This window comes from Amaranthus tricolor, chromosome 6 (genome assembly GCF_026212465.1).
Source record: "Amaranthus tricolor cultivar Red isolate AtriRed21 chromosome 6, ASM2621246v1, whole genome shotgun sequence".
Classification (NCBI taxonomy): domain Eukaryota; kingdom Viridiplantae; phylum Streptophyta; class Magnoliopsida; order Caryophyllales; family Amaranthaceae; genus Amaranthus; species Amaranthus tricolor.
Window position 1 is genome coordinate 29,317,599 of NC_080052.1, and position 16,764 is coordinate 29,334,362.

The 16,764-nt window shown below is 34.0% G+C and overlaps 2 protein-coding genes across 2 annotated transcripts; both read left to right on the forward strand.

Moving 5' to 3' along the window:
• LOC130814661 (cysteine-rich receptor-like protein kinase 10) lies at positions 1-8,384 on the forward strand. Its single transcript, XM_057680800.1, has 7 exons — positions 1-931; positions 4,814-4,951; positions 5,469-5,587; positions 6,289-6,499; positions 6,613-6,850; positions 6,964-7,114; positions 7,200-8,384. The coding sequence occupies exons 1-7, from the start codon at positions 148-150 to the stop codon at positions 7,512-7,514; spliced, it is 1,956 nt and encodes a 651-aa protein (XP_057536783.1). The 5' UTR covers positions 1-147; the 3' UTR covers positions 7,515-8,384.
• A 362-nt stretch (positions 8,385-8,746) lies between these two features.
• On the forward strand, positions 8,747-11,049 carry LOC130814663 (putative cysteine-rich repeat secretory protein 7). The gene has a single exon (XM_057680802.1). The coding sequence runs from the start codon at positions 9,258-9,260 to the stop codon at positions 10,104-10,106; it is 849 nt and encodes a 282-aa protein (XP_057536785.1). The 5' UTR covers positions 8,747-9,257; the 3' UTR covers positions 10,107-11,049.
• The last annotated feature ends 5,715 nt before the right edge of the window (positions 11,050-16,764 follow it).

Here is a 16,764-nt window from a genome sequence, read left to right on the forward strand (position 1 = left end):
TAATAACTTATCACGTATTTTCTCTCCATTTTGACTAGGTTTATAAAGGACAAAAAGTAATAAATAATAACAGAACTAATTTGGTACCAACCCAACATTAAATAGAAGTCAATTTTTCATGAACCCAGAATCATTCCTCTAGCAAAAATGACTACCTTACTCACAATCTTCGCAATTTTAATCCTCTCGACAATACCCATATCCACCTCTCTTCCAACATACTTGTACAGCATATGCCCAAACACCACCTTCCCAACCAACAGCAAGTACAAAACCAACCTAAACACCCTTTTCCAATCACTCAACACTCACGCCGTCTCGAATCCCACCGGATTTTACATGACTTCCGCCGCAAACGGCACAAGCGACGCCGTCTACGGCCTCTTCCTCTGTCGAGGTGACCAAAACTTCAGCTCGTGTAGCGACTGCGTTAAAACCGCTACCACCACAGACTTACCTAAAACATACTGTCCTACCTCGAAGATGGCTGTAATCTGGTACGACGAGTGTATGGTAAGATACTCCAACGAATCTCTTTATGGTAAAATGACGGATTCTCCGCAAGTGATGTTAACCAACACACAGAAAATCGATGGAAATCAAACTGCGTTCGGCGAAATTATGATGAAAACTATGAATAGTATGGCTGTGCAGACTGCTAATAATCGATCTGGAATGAAATTTACGGCGGAAACGGTGAATTTTTCGAGGTCGATAACGTTGTATGGATTAGAACAGTGTACGCCAGATTTATCGGCTACGGATTGCGATCGATGTTTAGGGCTTGCGATTGGGAAGTTGTCGGTCATGCAAGGTGCCAGAATTTTGATGCCGAGTTGTAATATTCGGTATGAGATCTACCCTTTCTATAATGGTGCTGTTAATTTTACAGCAACTACAAGTACAAATACGACCTTGAGTAATGAGAATGGTGAGTTCATTTATCCTATCGCTTTAACTTTGTATATTATACTTTTCAATGGAGTGAATAACATTTATGAGTTTTTTTTTATTTTTCTAGAAATGTTTTGAAAAACAATATTCAAAGAATAGTACCTTATCTTAAAAAATAGTGTATTATATAAGTGGAGGACATTGACATTAATATATCAACATTTTGATCGTTCATTATAAATAATCTCATTTTAAAATTATTTTTAAATAATTTATGACGTCTCAGAAACAGTTAATAACTAGTAGCTAATAGCTATTTGATTAACTGATTTTATTAATCGGTTTGACCAGCTGATTTTGAATTCACTGCTATGAGCAGCTGGTTCAAAAACAGCTTATTCATATCAATAAGCTGTTTTAACCAGCTACCAAATATTAGCATTGCCTAGTTTGACTATTCAACTCTCTATTTGTATCAAAATAAGCTAAAATTGCTCAGTAAGCCAATTTGCTAAAACTCCCTAACATTTGCCTATAGTTCGCTATAAATAATACTCTATTTTTGTCTTAATTCGCTGTAAATATATAACAAAAGTTAATTATTAGAAAATAATCTAGATATATGATCATTCACGATGAATGTATAAAATGTAGATTATTAATTTCAATTTTTTATTAATTTTTACTATATTTTTTCTCTCATAAACGTGACATAATTGAACGATTTTAGTGTGCGATTTGAATTTTTCTTCTACGTATCTGATATTTATAAATATTAGAATGGTTTTAGACTATTTTTAATTGTTAATCAATTTTCAAACATTTTTCAAATTACTTGATTCTGATAACAATATAATTTGATCAAAAACTTACACTTACTAACTTGTTTTTGGATACACTTACTAACTTGTTTTTGGATTAATGAAGAATATAATAATGTAAAAAGCCTCAATTTAACTTGATTGAGCTGTATATTTGGTCATGAAGTTAAGATACTCAAAAAGAAAAAAAAAAAAAAGAAAGATATTTCCCATTTCACACAAAATACTAATACAGTTTTTTAAGATTGTATTCCGGCCTCTATTCCAACTATTTTAACATTATTAGCTCTTTTGGTATATTCTATTTATTTTTTTAAAATAATTTTTTATTATTTTCTTTTAATTTTATTCATACATATTCTCTATTTTTAAAATTCATTCACATAATTTATATCTCTTTATTTATTATTATATATTTTTATTTTTATTTAAATAATATTTCTTCCGTTTCATAATACTTGCTAGTAACTGTGACATATTATATGAAAAATGTCATTATTAATAACAAGTATTATAGATAGAGAAAATCAGTGGCGTATTCTCGTACTATTTTAACTATAGTCCATTGGTGTGCGTGGGGTTTGATATTGATGGATTGGAATTTAATGTTTTTTGATGACGTGACGTACACCACGTCTTACTTCTACAATTGAAATTGGTAGTTTACACTTTTATGACTTGTTAGTTGTTACCTACCTACTCCGCTCTTTGTCCATATTAATTTGTTATGTATCCATTCTGTTTTAGTCGCTACATTTGCATGGGTACGGGTATTAAGAAAAGTGATTGACCTACACTGTAGTTGATTGTTTACTTTATAGAGTATAGTATTTTATTATTGTTAATGGAAAAAGAAAAAGGAAAAATAGGTTGTTAGGTTACTTTATAAAGTATAGTATAGTATTTATTATAGAGTATAGAGTATAGAGTAAGATAAAAATAGGGTAGGTGGAACTTTAAATGATTGTTTTATTACTAAAATTGGAAATGTAGCAAGTAACATGAAATTGCCAAAAATAGAAAATGTAGCGGGTATTATGGAACGGAGGAAGTATGAAGTATGTGATTTTATTACGATATATTGACAATAACGAGGAAAAAAAATTATATAAATAAGTATTTAAAAAAAAAAAAAGAAATGTGTTTGTAAGAATTATAGAAGTTGAATGGTGTGAAGATATTTTCAAAAAAAAAAAAAAAGCAAAATATTAAAAAATATCAAGTTAAAACTACTCGCTTTATCAAATCAAGATTGTTGTTGATGAACTAATTTGTGAATGAAAATTATGGAAAACAATTAACAAATTTAAAAGTTTAATAAGCATTCGATATATGTACCAATTTTCAAGAAGACAATTTAGACAAATAAATTATTCTATGAAGTATAATACTTCTATATATTTATTACATATTTAATACTTCTATAGAGTATTATGTATTATTGTGGCATTAGCTTGCATTGCTAAATAAATCATGGCCGGTTTTTGGGTATTTCAGGTAGCCGATTGTCTAGAGCCTTTTGAAATAAGGGGTCTCAAATATTGAATCGTGCTATTTAGGCCCGACTAGTTTCGAGCTACACTTTTTAAGTGATTTGTTTTTGAACCTTTTTTATATTTAAAGTAACATAATGTTACAATACATTTTGTCTTAAGTTATTTTTCTTAAGGTGAAAAACTTTTTATCTTATAATATTATAAAAAACCCAATTTCAAAAAATATTGTAAAAATAAATGGAACCTTTAAAATCCATTAAAATAAGATAGTATGTTCAGGCTTATCCATTCATTTACGGCTTGAGACCTCAAAGAAAGCATTGCGCCACTAGCCCACTATATAGCACGTGAAGTAGTTCGTCATGTTATGAAGAGCTCCACAAGTCAAAAAACTATGTCTCACCAATTAAATCTCATATCAAAGAGCATATTTTTTTTTTATATATGCACTAAAATTATCTTTTAAAAACAATTATTCCTAAAATATCTTAGTAAATAATTGTCTACAATTTCTGTTTTGCTCTAATCAGTTTACCACATTTTCTCACATTCAACTAGCTGTCAGTAATTTGAATTATTATTATTATTATTATGAAAAATTCTCGTGAATAATACAATATTTTGTTAATTTTCTTATAATAATATCAACTATTGATTAATTATGAATAATACCAACTTAGGGGAGTATTTTTCTAAAATAATACCAACTTTAGTTTATTAACTAATTTACCAATTTTTTTGTCTTATTATCACCTATAGTTTGATTTTTAACATGTTTTCTAGGAAAACACCCCTTTAAGTTGGTATTATTCATGGTTAATTAATAATTAATATTATTATAGGAAAATTAAGAAAAAAATTGTATTATTCACGCTAATTTTTCATTATTATTATTATTATTATTATTATTATTATTGGAACTCTGAAAGTATGTAAAGATAAATCTGCAATTGTCAAATTGGCCTTTTGAGCTGATGAACAAGTCAACACCCAACTAAACCCGGTTTGTTGATCCCAACAAAATTAATAAATGGATGACCGTTTGATTGAAATAGGATGATGTTAGACTAGTCAAATTGTCAAAATATTTTCTAGAAGGATTTGTTATACAGACATTGATGAATTAAAATTGAAAATCTCAAATAATACACTTAATTATAAAAATTTATACAATTCTTAGGATAAGAGTTGCTCATAAGAAGTTAAAAGCAAAAATGTATAACGAAAAACTAATATTAAGTTGTAACAAAATATTGTGAAATTAAAAACTTTTTATGTTCAAAGTTTCATTAAAATTGGATCAACATGATATATTTTATGAAATTTACCGCATAAATCATTTTCATTACCATCTTTTGCATAATAACTAAATAGAAGGGCTGCTAAGTGACATAATTTCCCTTTAATAATGTGATATAATTTCTCTTTTTCCTCAAGGGGTTCTCTCCTTTAAGTTTAATTAGTCCTTAATTAAAAATAAAATGTTTTTCTTGTTGATTAGTATTTGGTACCGGGTAAATGAAATTCTTTTATTTATCAAAAGAGTCAAAGAGAACATTAATGCTGCTTTATTTTAGGCTTCTAAATTAATGATGAATACAGGCAAGAAGAAAGTATCAGCAAAGTTGATCGTTGCCATTGTAGCTCCAGTGGTAGTATTCTCATTGCTATTACTTGCCGTCGGCACACGCTGCATCAAGAAACGAGCTAAAAAATTTTATTCTGTGCCCCATGGATATGGTAACAATTTTTATTTTGTTTTTAATTTCATGAATAGTAGCATGTTTTATCATAAGACTGGAACTCCATTCTCAACGTGTACAAAAACATTACGTCCACATGTGATCTTCGTAATGAAAAAAAAATAATTAATTCTCATATAATATAGACATAGTGCATAATATTATTATTTACGTCACTCCTCAATTGTGTACTTGCTAGCCTATGTACATTTTTCACCTTCCGCTACACAATCTACACTTCCGAAACTATATTTCCCGATACTAAAATATGTAGACATGACTATTTAAGTTAGCATTTAGTCCACACAAAATCAACTCGCAAAATTACACTATATATGTCTACATAACGAATCATTGACATACATAATATATAGGCTTTAAGAGTTGTATATGAATCATGTGTTGAAATTATGGTTTTATACAACATCAATCTTATATTTTTGATTTCTTAAGAACTACTCCAATTTTTTTTTTCTTATTCAACTAATTAATTATATCGTATTATCTTGTTGAAGGTGAAGATTTTGCAGCAGTTGAATCCTTGCAATATGATCTTGCGTTGCTTCAATCTGCAACCAACAATTTTTCAAATGAGAATAAACTCGGAGAAGGTGGCTTTGGCTGTGTCTATATGGTACGTAATTATAACCAATACTGGACATGTATAAGTATTTAGGGTGCGTAGGCTCTACCATACAATACAAATCATATTAAATTTCTTAAGAAAAGCTTTAAAAATGCAGAATATCTTAGGTAAAAAATATCATGATGCCTCCAAAATTTTATCCATCCATCTAGTTATCATAGTTACTAAGGCAACAAAATATATCAAAACTAAACATCAACTAAAATTTTTTTTTTGCCTAATAAATGGTCAATTTTGAGAACTAGTTAGAATTTTGGGTACGCCTCTGAATTATACCTCTGGGTACGCCTCTGAATTATAGCTCTTTCATTCTGCTAGATGAAAATGGAACACTAGGGGCAAAGCAAAAATTGACAAATTCTTTGAAGGCCACGTGCAATTTTAAAAATTATGATATTTTTCTAACAACTTAGTATCTTTAAACACTTAACATCGACTACGTAATTTAATATTGAGGCCCAAAATAATTCGGGACCCTGTGCAGTCGAAGATGTTGAACATGCTCAAAATCCCCCCTGTGAGACACCATGGAAGAGCTCAAAAGTTTGATGATAATCACTGCATTCAACATAAATCTGCCTTTGGAAGTTAATTTCATAACTAAATTTGCTTGGAGATGATGTGACAACTAATGTGGCTTAAGGTAGTATTATTGTATGAACTCAGGCTAAACTGTTTATTTGTTTTAGGGTATGTTGTCAACTGGACAAGAAATAGCAGTCAAGAGGTTGTCTAGAGGTTCTGGGCAAGGTGTACAAGAATTCAAGAATGAGGTGTTGTTAGTAGCCAAGCTTCAACATAGAAATTTAGTGAGGCTTTTGGGTTTTTGTATTGCAGGTGAAGAAAAGTTGCTAGTGTATGAATATGTCCCCAACAAAAGCCTTGACCAATTCCTTTTTGGTACTAGACATAACAAAAAAACTTTATTTCTCCCTTCTTATTGATAAATAATATATTGAGTTATGTGTATCGAATTTAACATGTCTTTTGTATTGGTGTTTTCTTATAACCAGATTCTGAACAAAAACGGAAATTGAATTGGGAAAGACGATACAAAATTATAGGAGGGGTAGCACGAGGGATGCTTTATCTCCACCAAGATTCTCGACTTAGAATCATACATCGTGATCTTAAAGTAAGTAATATATTGTTAGATACAGATATGAATCCTAAAATTTCTGACTTTGGCATGGCAAGGATATTTGGGGTGGACCAAACACAAGGAAATACAAGTAGAGTCGTGGGGACATAGTGAGTATTATATATACTTTTGTTTGTGTAATTTCTTGTGAACAAACTTTATATGTAGTATTTAGTAATACTATATAACAATAAGTACGTGCACCACGTTTTCTGCTTTGTAGTGGGTATATGTCTCCGGAGTATGCAATGCACGGTCAATTCTCGGTTAAATCTGATGTATACAGCTTTGGGGTGCTAGTGTTAGAGACTATTAGTGGCAAAAGAAACAGTAATTTCTATCAATCCGGCTATGCAGAGGACCTTTTGAGCTATGTATGTACCTGCTTTCTATTCGCTGATCAGACCCCTACATATGTTATATACTATATCCATGAAATGTTAATAATGCACATAACAGGCATGGAAGCGTTGGAAAGATGGCATACCCTTAGAATTTGTGGACGAGACTATAAGAGACTCATGTTCGATACACGAAGTAATTAGATGCATGCACTTGGGCTTGCTATGTGTTCAAGAGAACGTAGAAGAAAGGCCTACAATGGCAACTGCAGTATTAATGTTGGAGAGCTATTCAATCACTCTTCCAGTGCCAAAACAACCAGCTTTCTTTATTCAATCTAATGTCAAGGGCTTTGGTTCCGATCAATCAACGAGTAAATCGATGCCATTGTCTGTGAATGATATCTCAGTGACTGAAGTCGAAGCCAGATAGGCCCTGCATCATGGATGACTAGAGATGAGCATGTAATTAATTATGTGTTTTCTTAATAAAATAAGTTGAAATCAGGCTAGAACACCAATATATTTTTCCTGTATTTGTAGCTGCATAGAATATTACTGTGGCAACTTCAATATTTCAGAGGAAACAAAAAACTGGAATTACCTAGTACTGTATTTGTAATTTCCATATGTTGGGACAAGTTCCAAATCTCACAATGATGGAGGTGAGTTTAATCACCTTGTTGCTTACTCAATGGCTTATACGATTGAGAATGATGATGAGTGTGAGATGAAGTATGGAATGATACACTTTGGATCACTTGAGGAAGTGACAAAAGTAGAGGATTAAGTGTGCTTTAATGAGTATGGGAAGGCTTGAGAAGGCTTGAGGAAGGCTCCTACATGTGCTTCGAGGCAAGATACAAGGAGACAGCTGCTCGCTCGAGGCAGCAATGAAACGAAGTCAGTAGATGTAGGCTGGTATCCGCTCATTCGAGCGCCTTGGCTGCTTGTTTGAGCGAGCTTATACAGGACTCATTTTGCGTTTTTCAATCTTGCGGTTTTTGGTTTGGGCTTTTAAACCTTATGTCCTAGGGTTTCTAATATGTGCTAGGCTATATAAAAGAGGCTTAGAACATCATTAGGAGTAAGAAAGTGAGGCTAATACACTAGAAGCAACTAGGGTTCAATACCAAGAGAGTTTTTCATTGTATTAATGAGTTTGTGTAAAACCACCATAAAAGGTGAGGTGTTTGCTTTGAGAGGTTGTTCTTAAAGCTTGTGTGGCTAGTCATGTATTGTTGAGTATATTAATGAAAGTAATCTTTGTTTGAGGGGGAGATATCCATAGATACCTCATAAAGTTTGTGTCTTTGTTCTCCATTGTTATTACTCTGTTTTTGTGTGGTTTCTTTGTGCACTTATTTGTAATTGTTCTTCACCAAACATCAAAACCCATTCACAACACCATATACCAGGAGTAGGGCAGTAACAATATCATTACCAATTTCTACAACAAACTAGTTGTTGATCAAAGTTAGTGCTAAAGGTAACCGATGAGTCATTGGCAATTCAAGAAGTTGCATTGTGTCATAAATTTGTAGATGCAGCTCATGCATCCTCATACCTAACATTAACTATTTTATTTAAAATGAGGGGTAAATGAAATTTAAACCTGTGGTTGTGACTGGGAGTGTTCAATGGATCGGATAAAGATCAAGTCGGGCTGCGGTTAAGTAAATATAGACCGGATTGGATAAAAGCCCTTTTAACTTACAAAACCCTTCTAAAAACGGGCTGAACAAGGATTTAAAATAGAGGCCCGAACCGTTAAACACCACTAGCTGTGACCTATCTTGGGCATAAAGCTTTAATTCATCAACTTAGAATTTCTATGTTCTGTCTTTAATTTCAAGTGTTCACGAAATATTCTTCAAGTAAACTTAGACTTAATCTTTTATTCATCGACAAATAGATCAACATCCAACTCATACAAGCATATAAAATAAATACAAATTCATAAGCGGCACATGCAAAGTCAAACTTTGAAATAAAACTTTATACACATCTAATACTAGGAGTAGAATAATCCATGTAACACACCCTTGTTTTGTTATAGTTTATTTTTCCACCAAAGACTTCCAAATCTCTAAGAATTCGATTTGATCTTCATTCTATTTACGTTGACTTTCTGCTTCTTAAATTCTTAAAGAACCTACACCCAAGCTAAGCTACCATGGCATCGGCAGTAATCCCGCTTCTCCTAACCATCTTATCAATCTCAACTCGAAATATCACAGTATCTGCGGATGAAGATTTAGGTGGTCTTGAAAGAGTTTGCTTTGGCAACTCTACCAAGCTCAAAAATTCCACAAATCTTAATTTCAAGAACAATGTTTATTCACTTTTACCACTTCTTGTTTCTGCTTCTTCATCTTCAAATCCGCCATTAAATTTCTATAATACCTCTGTGAGCATATCTCCTCCTAGAGCTTACGGTTCTTATCTCTGTCGAGGCGATTTAAGTCCTACACAATGTCACAATTGTTTAGTCAACGTAACAAAATTTCTATCCAGCCTCGAGATTGACTCATCTGAATGCTTTGGGTCCGATTTTCTTTGGTGTATGGTACGTTACGCAAACACCTCGAATTACAAAGTGTATGAAGAGGTTAGTGTATTTACATATCAACCAATCGGACAGAACGTAACCAACTATAATCAATACAATGAAACATTGTCGAAGGCTATTACGGGACTCATTACAGAAGCTGGTTATGGTAATTGGACGAAGAATTATGTTACAAAGGCTGTACAGGTGACGGGGCGATCTGATCAGAAAATATATGTACTTGTGCAATGCACGCCTGATATTTCAGCGATGAATTGTAGTAAATGTTTAAGAGAATTATATTCTTATATTCCTTTATGTTGTAGTGGTACTCAAGGTGGAGTTCTTGCTCATGCTAAGTGCTTGATGAAGTATAATAATCAGTCTTTTTTTGGTGCTGCAAGTCCTAGTTTTATGCCTGCTTTGTTCATGGTTACCATGGCCTTGTTACCAACTATGTATTCATTTATGTGAAGTATTCGATATAATGTTATGTTTTAAGTTGGTATTTCAATCATATAAACTCTTTTTCATGTCAATTTTCATAAGCAGATTACATAAGCACGTTTTGGTGATTTTTATTGAGAGTTTTCTTGACATGGTAGTCAAGGAAGCAGGACTATGGTGAAGCGGCCATGTAACAAAATGTTGACAAGAATATAAATGATCAAACTCCAAATTAATATGGGCTTTTTGGGAAAGTGTCCAAAAAGAAATTTGTGTAGGCTAGGCCATAAGATGAAAATATCATAGTAATGCTGATCACTCACGGTTGGTGGGCTCAACAAACCTCTTCATTTGTTTTAACTTAAAGTATGTTGTTAATGTAGAAAATCATAATGCGGAATTTGGTTAGACTTTAGTCTGGTGAAAACTAAATTTATATTAAATAATAATAAGAGGTACCACCTCTACTTATACAAGAGATTATAACCAAATTAAGAAAACGAAATATTACGAAATAATAAATTTAAGGAAACTAAATCACAATAATATAAAATATAAATATAATATTCTACTAATATTTTACTTTCCTACAATTAACGCCAAGAAATCAACTCAACCAAAAGCTTTAATCTGGTGGTTGAGACCCTAATATATGTTGTATACTACCCCTCATAAGAGACAAGACTCCATTTACGCTAGAAGTGTGGATACAACATGTCAAGAGGTTGTCTATAAGTTCAGTTCAAGGTGTACAAGAATTCAAAAATGAGCTAGGTCTTGTTGGTGTATTGATGAAGCTATTGGGATTTTGTATAGCAAGTCCAGGGCTAGAACCAAGAATTATTCTAACTCAATTTAATATAGAGTTCATTGACTAAACAGTACATCATATATATAAACATTTAATTGACATCATCATCATAAGCTGATTCAGTAAGTATTCAAACTAATCTCATCATTGACTATTCATCAGCCAAATATGAATGTGCATGCATGCTCTACTCTCTTAACTCAGCTAGAAATAGACAAGTCTTTGACATGATAAACGACTATTAGTTCATGTTTCTTTGTAAAAACACCTTCCCAGAAAAAGAACAAAAACGAATATGGTGTTTGTATTTAGCCCGACTATTTGTTCATTTCTTTTTATCACTGTGATATTTGCTAGTGCACAAGATGAAATGAACTTCTATATGTATAGCAACTGCACATCGAAATTGCAGAAGGAAGTTTTTATCAATCCAATCTATTTTACCTACTATCGAAACTCACCTCGAATTCCGACACAAAAAAATTTTACAATGTATCCATTGGAGAAAATTCAAACAAAGTATATGGCCTTTTCCTTTGCAACATTGCTGTGGAGAATCAGGTCTGTGGAAATCTTACAAAGTTGCCCATCAAGTAAAGAAGCCATAATATGGTATAATTGGTGTATGTTACATTATTCGAATCGAAACATATTCTCCATCAATGATGTTTCTATATACAATGCCGATGCAGGAGGTCTGGTAAAGTATAGGCATCATTTCAGGATTTGCGGCATTATCATTGATCTTTATAGCCTTTTTAATCTATCGTCTACAGAAAAGAAAAGTTACAGAGAGGCCTAATGGTAAACCAAATAAATCATTTTTAACTCTTTTACAGTAGTAATTAGACGTTAATCCTATTCTCCCAATTGAAAAGATCTTGATTCTTGACCAAAACAAACTGTAAAATGTCCACTTGCAAATCCAAGGCTAGAAGAGATTGAATGCATGGAGAATCTACAGATTGAATATAATGCCATTAAAGCTGCCACTTAGAACCAGAAGCAAACAAGCTCGGACAAGGTGGAGTAGTATTGTTATATGGTATGCTCGATATTAAATATAGTGTACCATAGACGATATGTAATGTTAAAGCTATAGTATGTGACATAGAGGATGCGATTGCAGGGGACACTCGCAAATGGACAATCAGTAGCTGTAAAAAGGCTTTCAAAGGCTTCGGACAAGGAATTAGGGAGTTTAAGACTGAAGCTTGTTTAGCTGCCAAGCTTCAGCACAGAAATCTTGTCAAACTACACGGGTTTTGCTTGGAAGGGGGTGAAATGTTGCTTGTCTATGAATTCATGCCTAATAAGAGCCTTGATCGATATTTATTTGGTCAGTTTTGATAGATTTTTAAGGGGATCCAATCATTTTATATGATTTCTTTCAATAATTCAAAAATATTGTTAATCTATAGCTTTGTTAAGTGGCAAGATTTTCTCTATTCAATGATGTTTGGATGTATTAATAATGCAGATGCCAAATGAGGAGCTAATTTGAAGTGGGAAACACGTTATAAGATAATTTTTGAAATTGCACGAGGCTTATTATATCTACATGAAGATTCAAGTCCTAAAATTATTCATAGGGATCTTAAACCAAGTAACACCTTATTAGACGGAGAGATGAATCCTAAAATTGCAGATTTTGGCTAGGCAAAGCTCTTTGGAGGGGATCAAACACAAGGAAATACTAGCAGAATTGGAGGAACTTTGTAAGAATTTAATGGAAAGCTAAAAACTGTGGATTAACTTGCAACTTTATTTTAATGGTAAAATGATACACTATCAAAAGAAAAAAGTAAGTGTCGCTAGTCAAGCTAAGGTTCAAGAAATATAGAATTAATGATCCTCTTCATAGTTAGCACCTTGCCTAGTGCCTAAAAAGGTCAACGTTTTTTGAACACCAACGTCATTACGTTTGCGGCTTTTATTTGCTTATACTATGATCATACATTGTTTTTCACGCTATGAGGTATTAAATATTCATATTCATGAAATGCCATATTTTACAAAATGGCGCAGTGGTTACATGGCTTCAGAATATATAGCAACAGGGCACTTTTCAATCAAATCAGACATTTTTAGTTTTGGTGTCATACTATTGGAGATTGTAAGTGGGCTGAAAAACCGGAACACTGACCCAGCTACCAACCAAAAAGAGAACCTACTAAGCTATGTAAGTTCAATTTCACTTATTCTCATTAACAATTGTTTAGTTTTGCTAAACTTCTATTAATCCATTCTGTTTCTTAGGCATGGAGGCTTTGGAAAGAAGAGGCTCACCTCAACTTGGTTAATTCAGCAGTAGGCAATCAATTCTCCAAAGATGAAGCTGAGAGATGTATTCAAGTTGGGTTATTACTTATTATACACTCAAGAGGATCCGGACAAAAGGCCAAAAATGGCATCGTTTTTAATCATGCTTAACGCAGAATTAGACATTAAACTTCCTTCACCAGATTGTCTTCCAACTTTCCCTTACAAGCAAGATATACCAGAGGTTTCACCAAGTACTAGAATCGTGATAAAAGATGTTATCAAAGAGTTGTCTCCTAGATAATATGTTTGGAATTTGTAACGATGATAACTCAGAAACCAAAGTCTATAATCAGGTACACTATATGACTGGAAATACTGGATGAAGAAAAGCTTTAATTTTGCTAACTGATAAAGTATGACAGGACAATGGATACTATTACTTTTGAGAGTTTTCTGAAAGTTTCTTGGTTTTGTAGCTTTTAAGGAAGATACTTCTTTGATTGTACATACAAATGCGCAATTCTTTATTAATTTTTCCCATGTGATCAGGTTAAAGTCTTGAATTATACTTGATGCTATAATGTTGTACACAACCATCTTAGCAAGAGAAAGTTTTTATTTTTAAGAACAATGTTTAGAAGTGAAAATCTAAGTGTGCAGGATGCTTAGAGCATCACCTTGTGTTTGAGAATAGGTTAGAAATTGTTATGATTATGGGTGACTTATGTTCACCAAGTAATCAAAACATGATTAAGGTAATTAATTACTTTTAGTTGGCGTGAGTTAGAAGAGGACCATCACATATTGGTGATTTGGTTTGTATGCGAATCAATAGTATATGGTACTATTTGGTTTGTGGCCCAGCAGGCATATACTGTGGCTGTAGAGGTCCCTGTTTTGAATGTTGATAATGATAGGATTGAATATGTAAGAGTGTTTGCTACCCCAGCAGTAGATGAGGTTTTCCCAGGAGATTCACAACCTCAACCCTCACAACCTCAATCCTCACAACTTGAACCCTCACAACCTCCAAGAAGGAAAAAGATTACTCCAAAGAAGAAGAAAATACCCCCTGCACAGTCAACCCAACAGCAGCCTAGCCAAGCAACCCAGCCCAAAGAACAAACCAGGCTTAAACCCAAAGAGTGGAGGGTGCCTAGAAGTATTGTTGTTAAGTTTGGGCTTGATGTTGGCAAGAAAGCTGCAGCAGGGAGACATATCAACACTAGGGGCAAGAAAACCCAAAGAGAGGTTGAAGAAATTGATGTTGAGCATGATGCTTGGCCTTCTGATGATAGTGAAGATGGTGATTATGAAGCTTCTGATGTTGAGGCACATTCTGATATGGAGTTGGACAGTGAGGATGAGTACATTGTGAGAGAAGAAGATGATCGTGATAATATACCTGAGAAGACCTTTAAGGATTACTTAGATGGGTCTCATGTGTTGGACAAAATGTACAAAAATGGTAAAATCTGGTCTCCATTACCATTTGGATCCATTGTGCTTGAGGAGTGGTTGATATTTGAAACCAAGACACAGTTTCTAGATGTATTCAGAGATTACTGCATACAAGAGGGGTTCTCTGTTTCAGTTGACCATGTTGATAGTAAGAGGTACATAGCAAGGTGTTTGATGAGGGATTGCACTTGGAGGATTCATGCTTCAGTTCTAAGGGACAAAGTAAGTTGGGCAATAAAGAAGCTAGAAGGAGAGCATGCAACTTGTGGGAGGCTGGAAGAGAATCCTATGGTCTCTTCAGCATGGCTGTGCAGACATTTGATACAAGACTTAGAGGCCAACCTAGATGTCCCAGTTGATTCATTGCAGAGGCTGTGCATGGAAAGGTACAAGATCCATGTGAAGTTGAGATTGTTATACAAAGTGAAGAGTTTAGCGAGGGAGCAATTACATGGTGGGTTTACTGAGTCCTATCCAGCTCTTCCAAAGTATGCTGAAATGATAAAGTCCACAAATCCTGGGTCTTATGCTCTGGTTACATGGACTGACAGTTTGCAATTTAAGGCATGTTTCATATCTTTTGCAGCTCAAGTGAAAGGATTCTTAGGTGGTTGTAGACCTATCATAGGAATAGATGGTGCACATTTAAGTGGGTATTACAAAGGGGTTATGCTCACTGCAGTTGCAATAGATGGGAATAATGAGATCTTTGTGTTAGCCTATGGGATTGTTGACACAGAGAGCATAGATTCGTGGACTTATTTTTTCAGAAACTTGAGGTGCTTGTTTGCTCAGTATGAATCTCAGAGGGATGACTGGACTTTTATCAGTGACAGGATGAGGGTAAGTTTCTTATTTGTCTTTGATTTGAGATTTTGTTGCTGTTTATTAACTTAGTCTTATTTTTTAGGGGGTTGAATCAGCATTATTTGAGGTGTTCCCAAGAGCTACAAGGAAAATATGCTGTCAGCATTTGTACTCAAATTGCAAGGTTGCAGGATGGAGTGGGGCAGCATTTCATAAGATGTTTTGGATTGCGGCAAATGCGTACAATGAGTACGTTTTTGAAAAAGCTATGTCCAAGATAAAAGATTTTGATGCAGCAGCATATGACTATCTCAAAAATGTAGAAGAGCAGTGGAGTGTGCATATGTTTGACAGGACAGTTTGTTGTGATCATAACACAACAAACTTCGTGGAGTCATTCAATGCAATAACAAAGGCCAACAGGGACATGCCTGTGTTGACATTGCTGGAAGGTAAATTTGTGTCCCTTTTTTGGTTATTTAAATGCAAAACAATTGTTGTTGCTTACTGTGATTTTTTTTTTTTTTTGGGTTTTTGAATAATTAAGATGTGAGGAATTGGTGCATCAAAAGGATGGGTTCCAGGTTCGATAAAGCAGTAAGCATGGAACCTAATGATCTAACAGAGCATGCAAAGGGGGTGCTGGCGACTAGGACTGATGATTCTAGGTTCTGCCATGTCATCCCAGCTGGTGGTGGAGAGTTTGAGGTGAGGGATGGCCATGTCAAGTTCCCCGTCACCCTTGGAAATATGACTTGTGGGTGTGGGAAATGGCAAGGATCAGGGATCCCTTGCAAGCATGGGCTAAGGGTCATTTACAACCAGAGACTTGATCCTAAGGACTTTGTCTCACCTTTCTACAAGGGGGCTGCTTACAAACTCACTTATGGAGACCACATCCACCCCATGGCTGATCCAACTCACTGGCCTTCACTAGATGTGCCAGAAATTGCACCACCCCAAGGGAAAAGAAATGCTGGCAGACCACCTAAGCAAAGGAGAAGAGCTGCTCATGAGGCAAAAAAAGGAAAGAGGCATAAGAATAACAAATGCAGCCTATGCAAAGAACTAGGCCACAATGCAGTGACATGCAAGGCAAATAAGGCATCATCAAAGAAGACAGCACATGCAGCTTCCTCTTCACAGCAAGGCAACACTAGGGGGAAGAGAAAGGCTGCTACTTAGCATTGTTTAGTGTAATTTTTTGGGTGAACATTGTTTATTGTCAAGTTGTATTTGAACAACATGTTAACTGCTTGGTTTGTATGACACTTCTTTTGTTTATCATAATTCCATGTGGTATATTTTTTTAGAAAAATGGTATTTGATGAAAATAAAAAA

Excerpts from the sequence above, each read along its gene's own strand:
- LOC130814661 (XM_057680800.1), top strand. The coding sequence starts at position 148 with ATGACTACCTTACTCACAATCTTCGCAATTTTAATCCTCTCGACAATA. Across the intron at positions 932-4,813 it reads GACCTTGAGTAATGAGAATG|GCAAGAAGAAAGTATCAGCA; the intron begins GTGAGTTCATTT and ends TGATGAATACAG. Across the intron at positions 7,115-7,199 it reads CAGAGGACCTTTTGAGCTAT|GCATGGAAGCGTTGGAAAGA; the intron begins GTATGTACCTGC and ends TGCACATAACAG.
- LOC130814663 (XM_057680802.1), top strand. The coding sequence starts at position 9,258 with ATGGCATCGGCAGTAATCCCGCTTCTCCTAACCATCTTATCAATCTCA.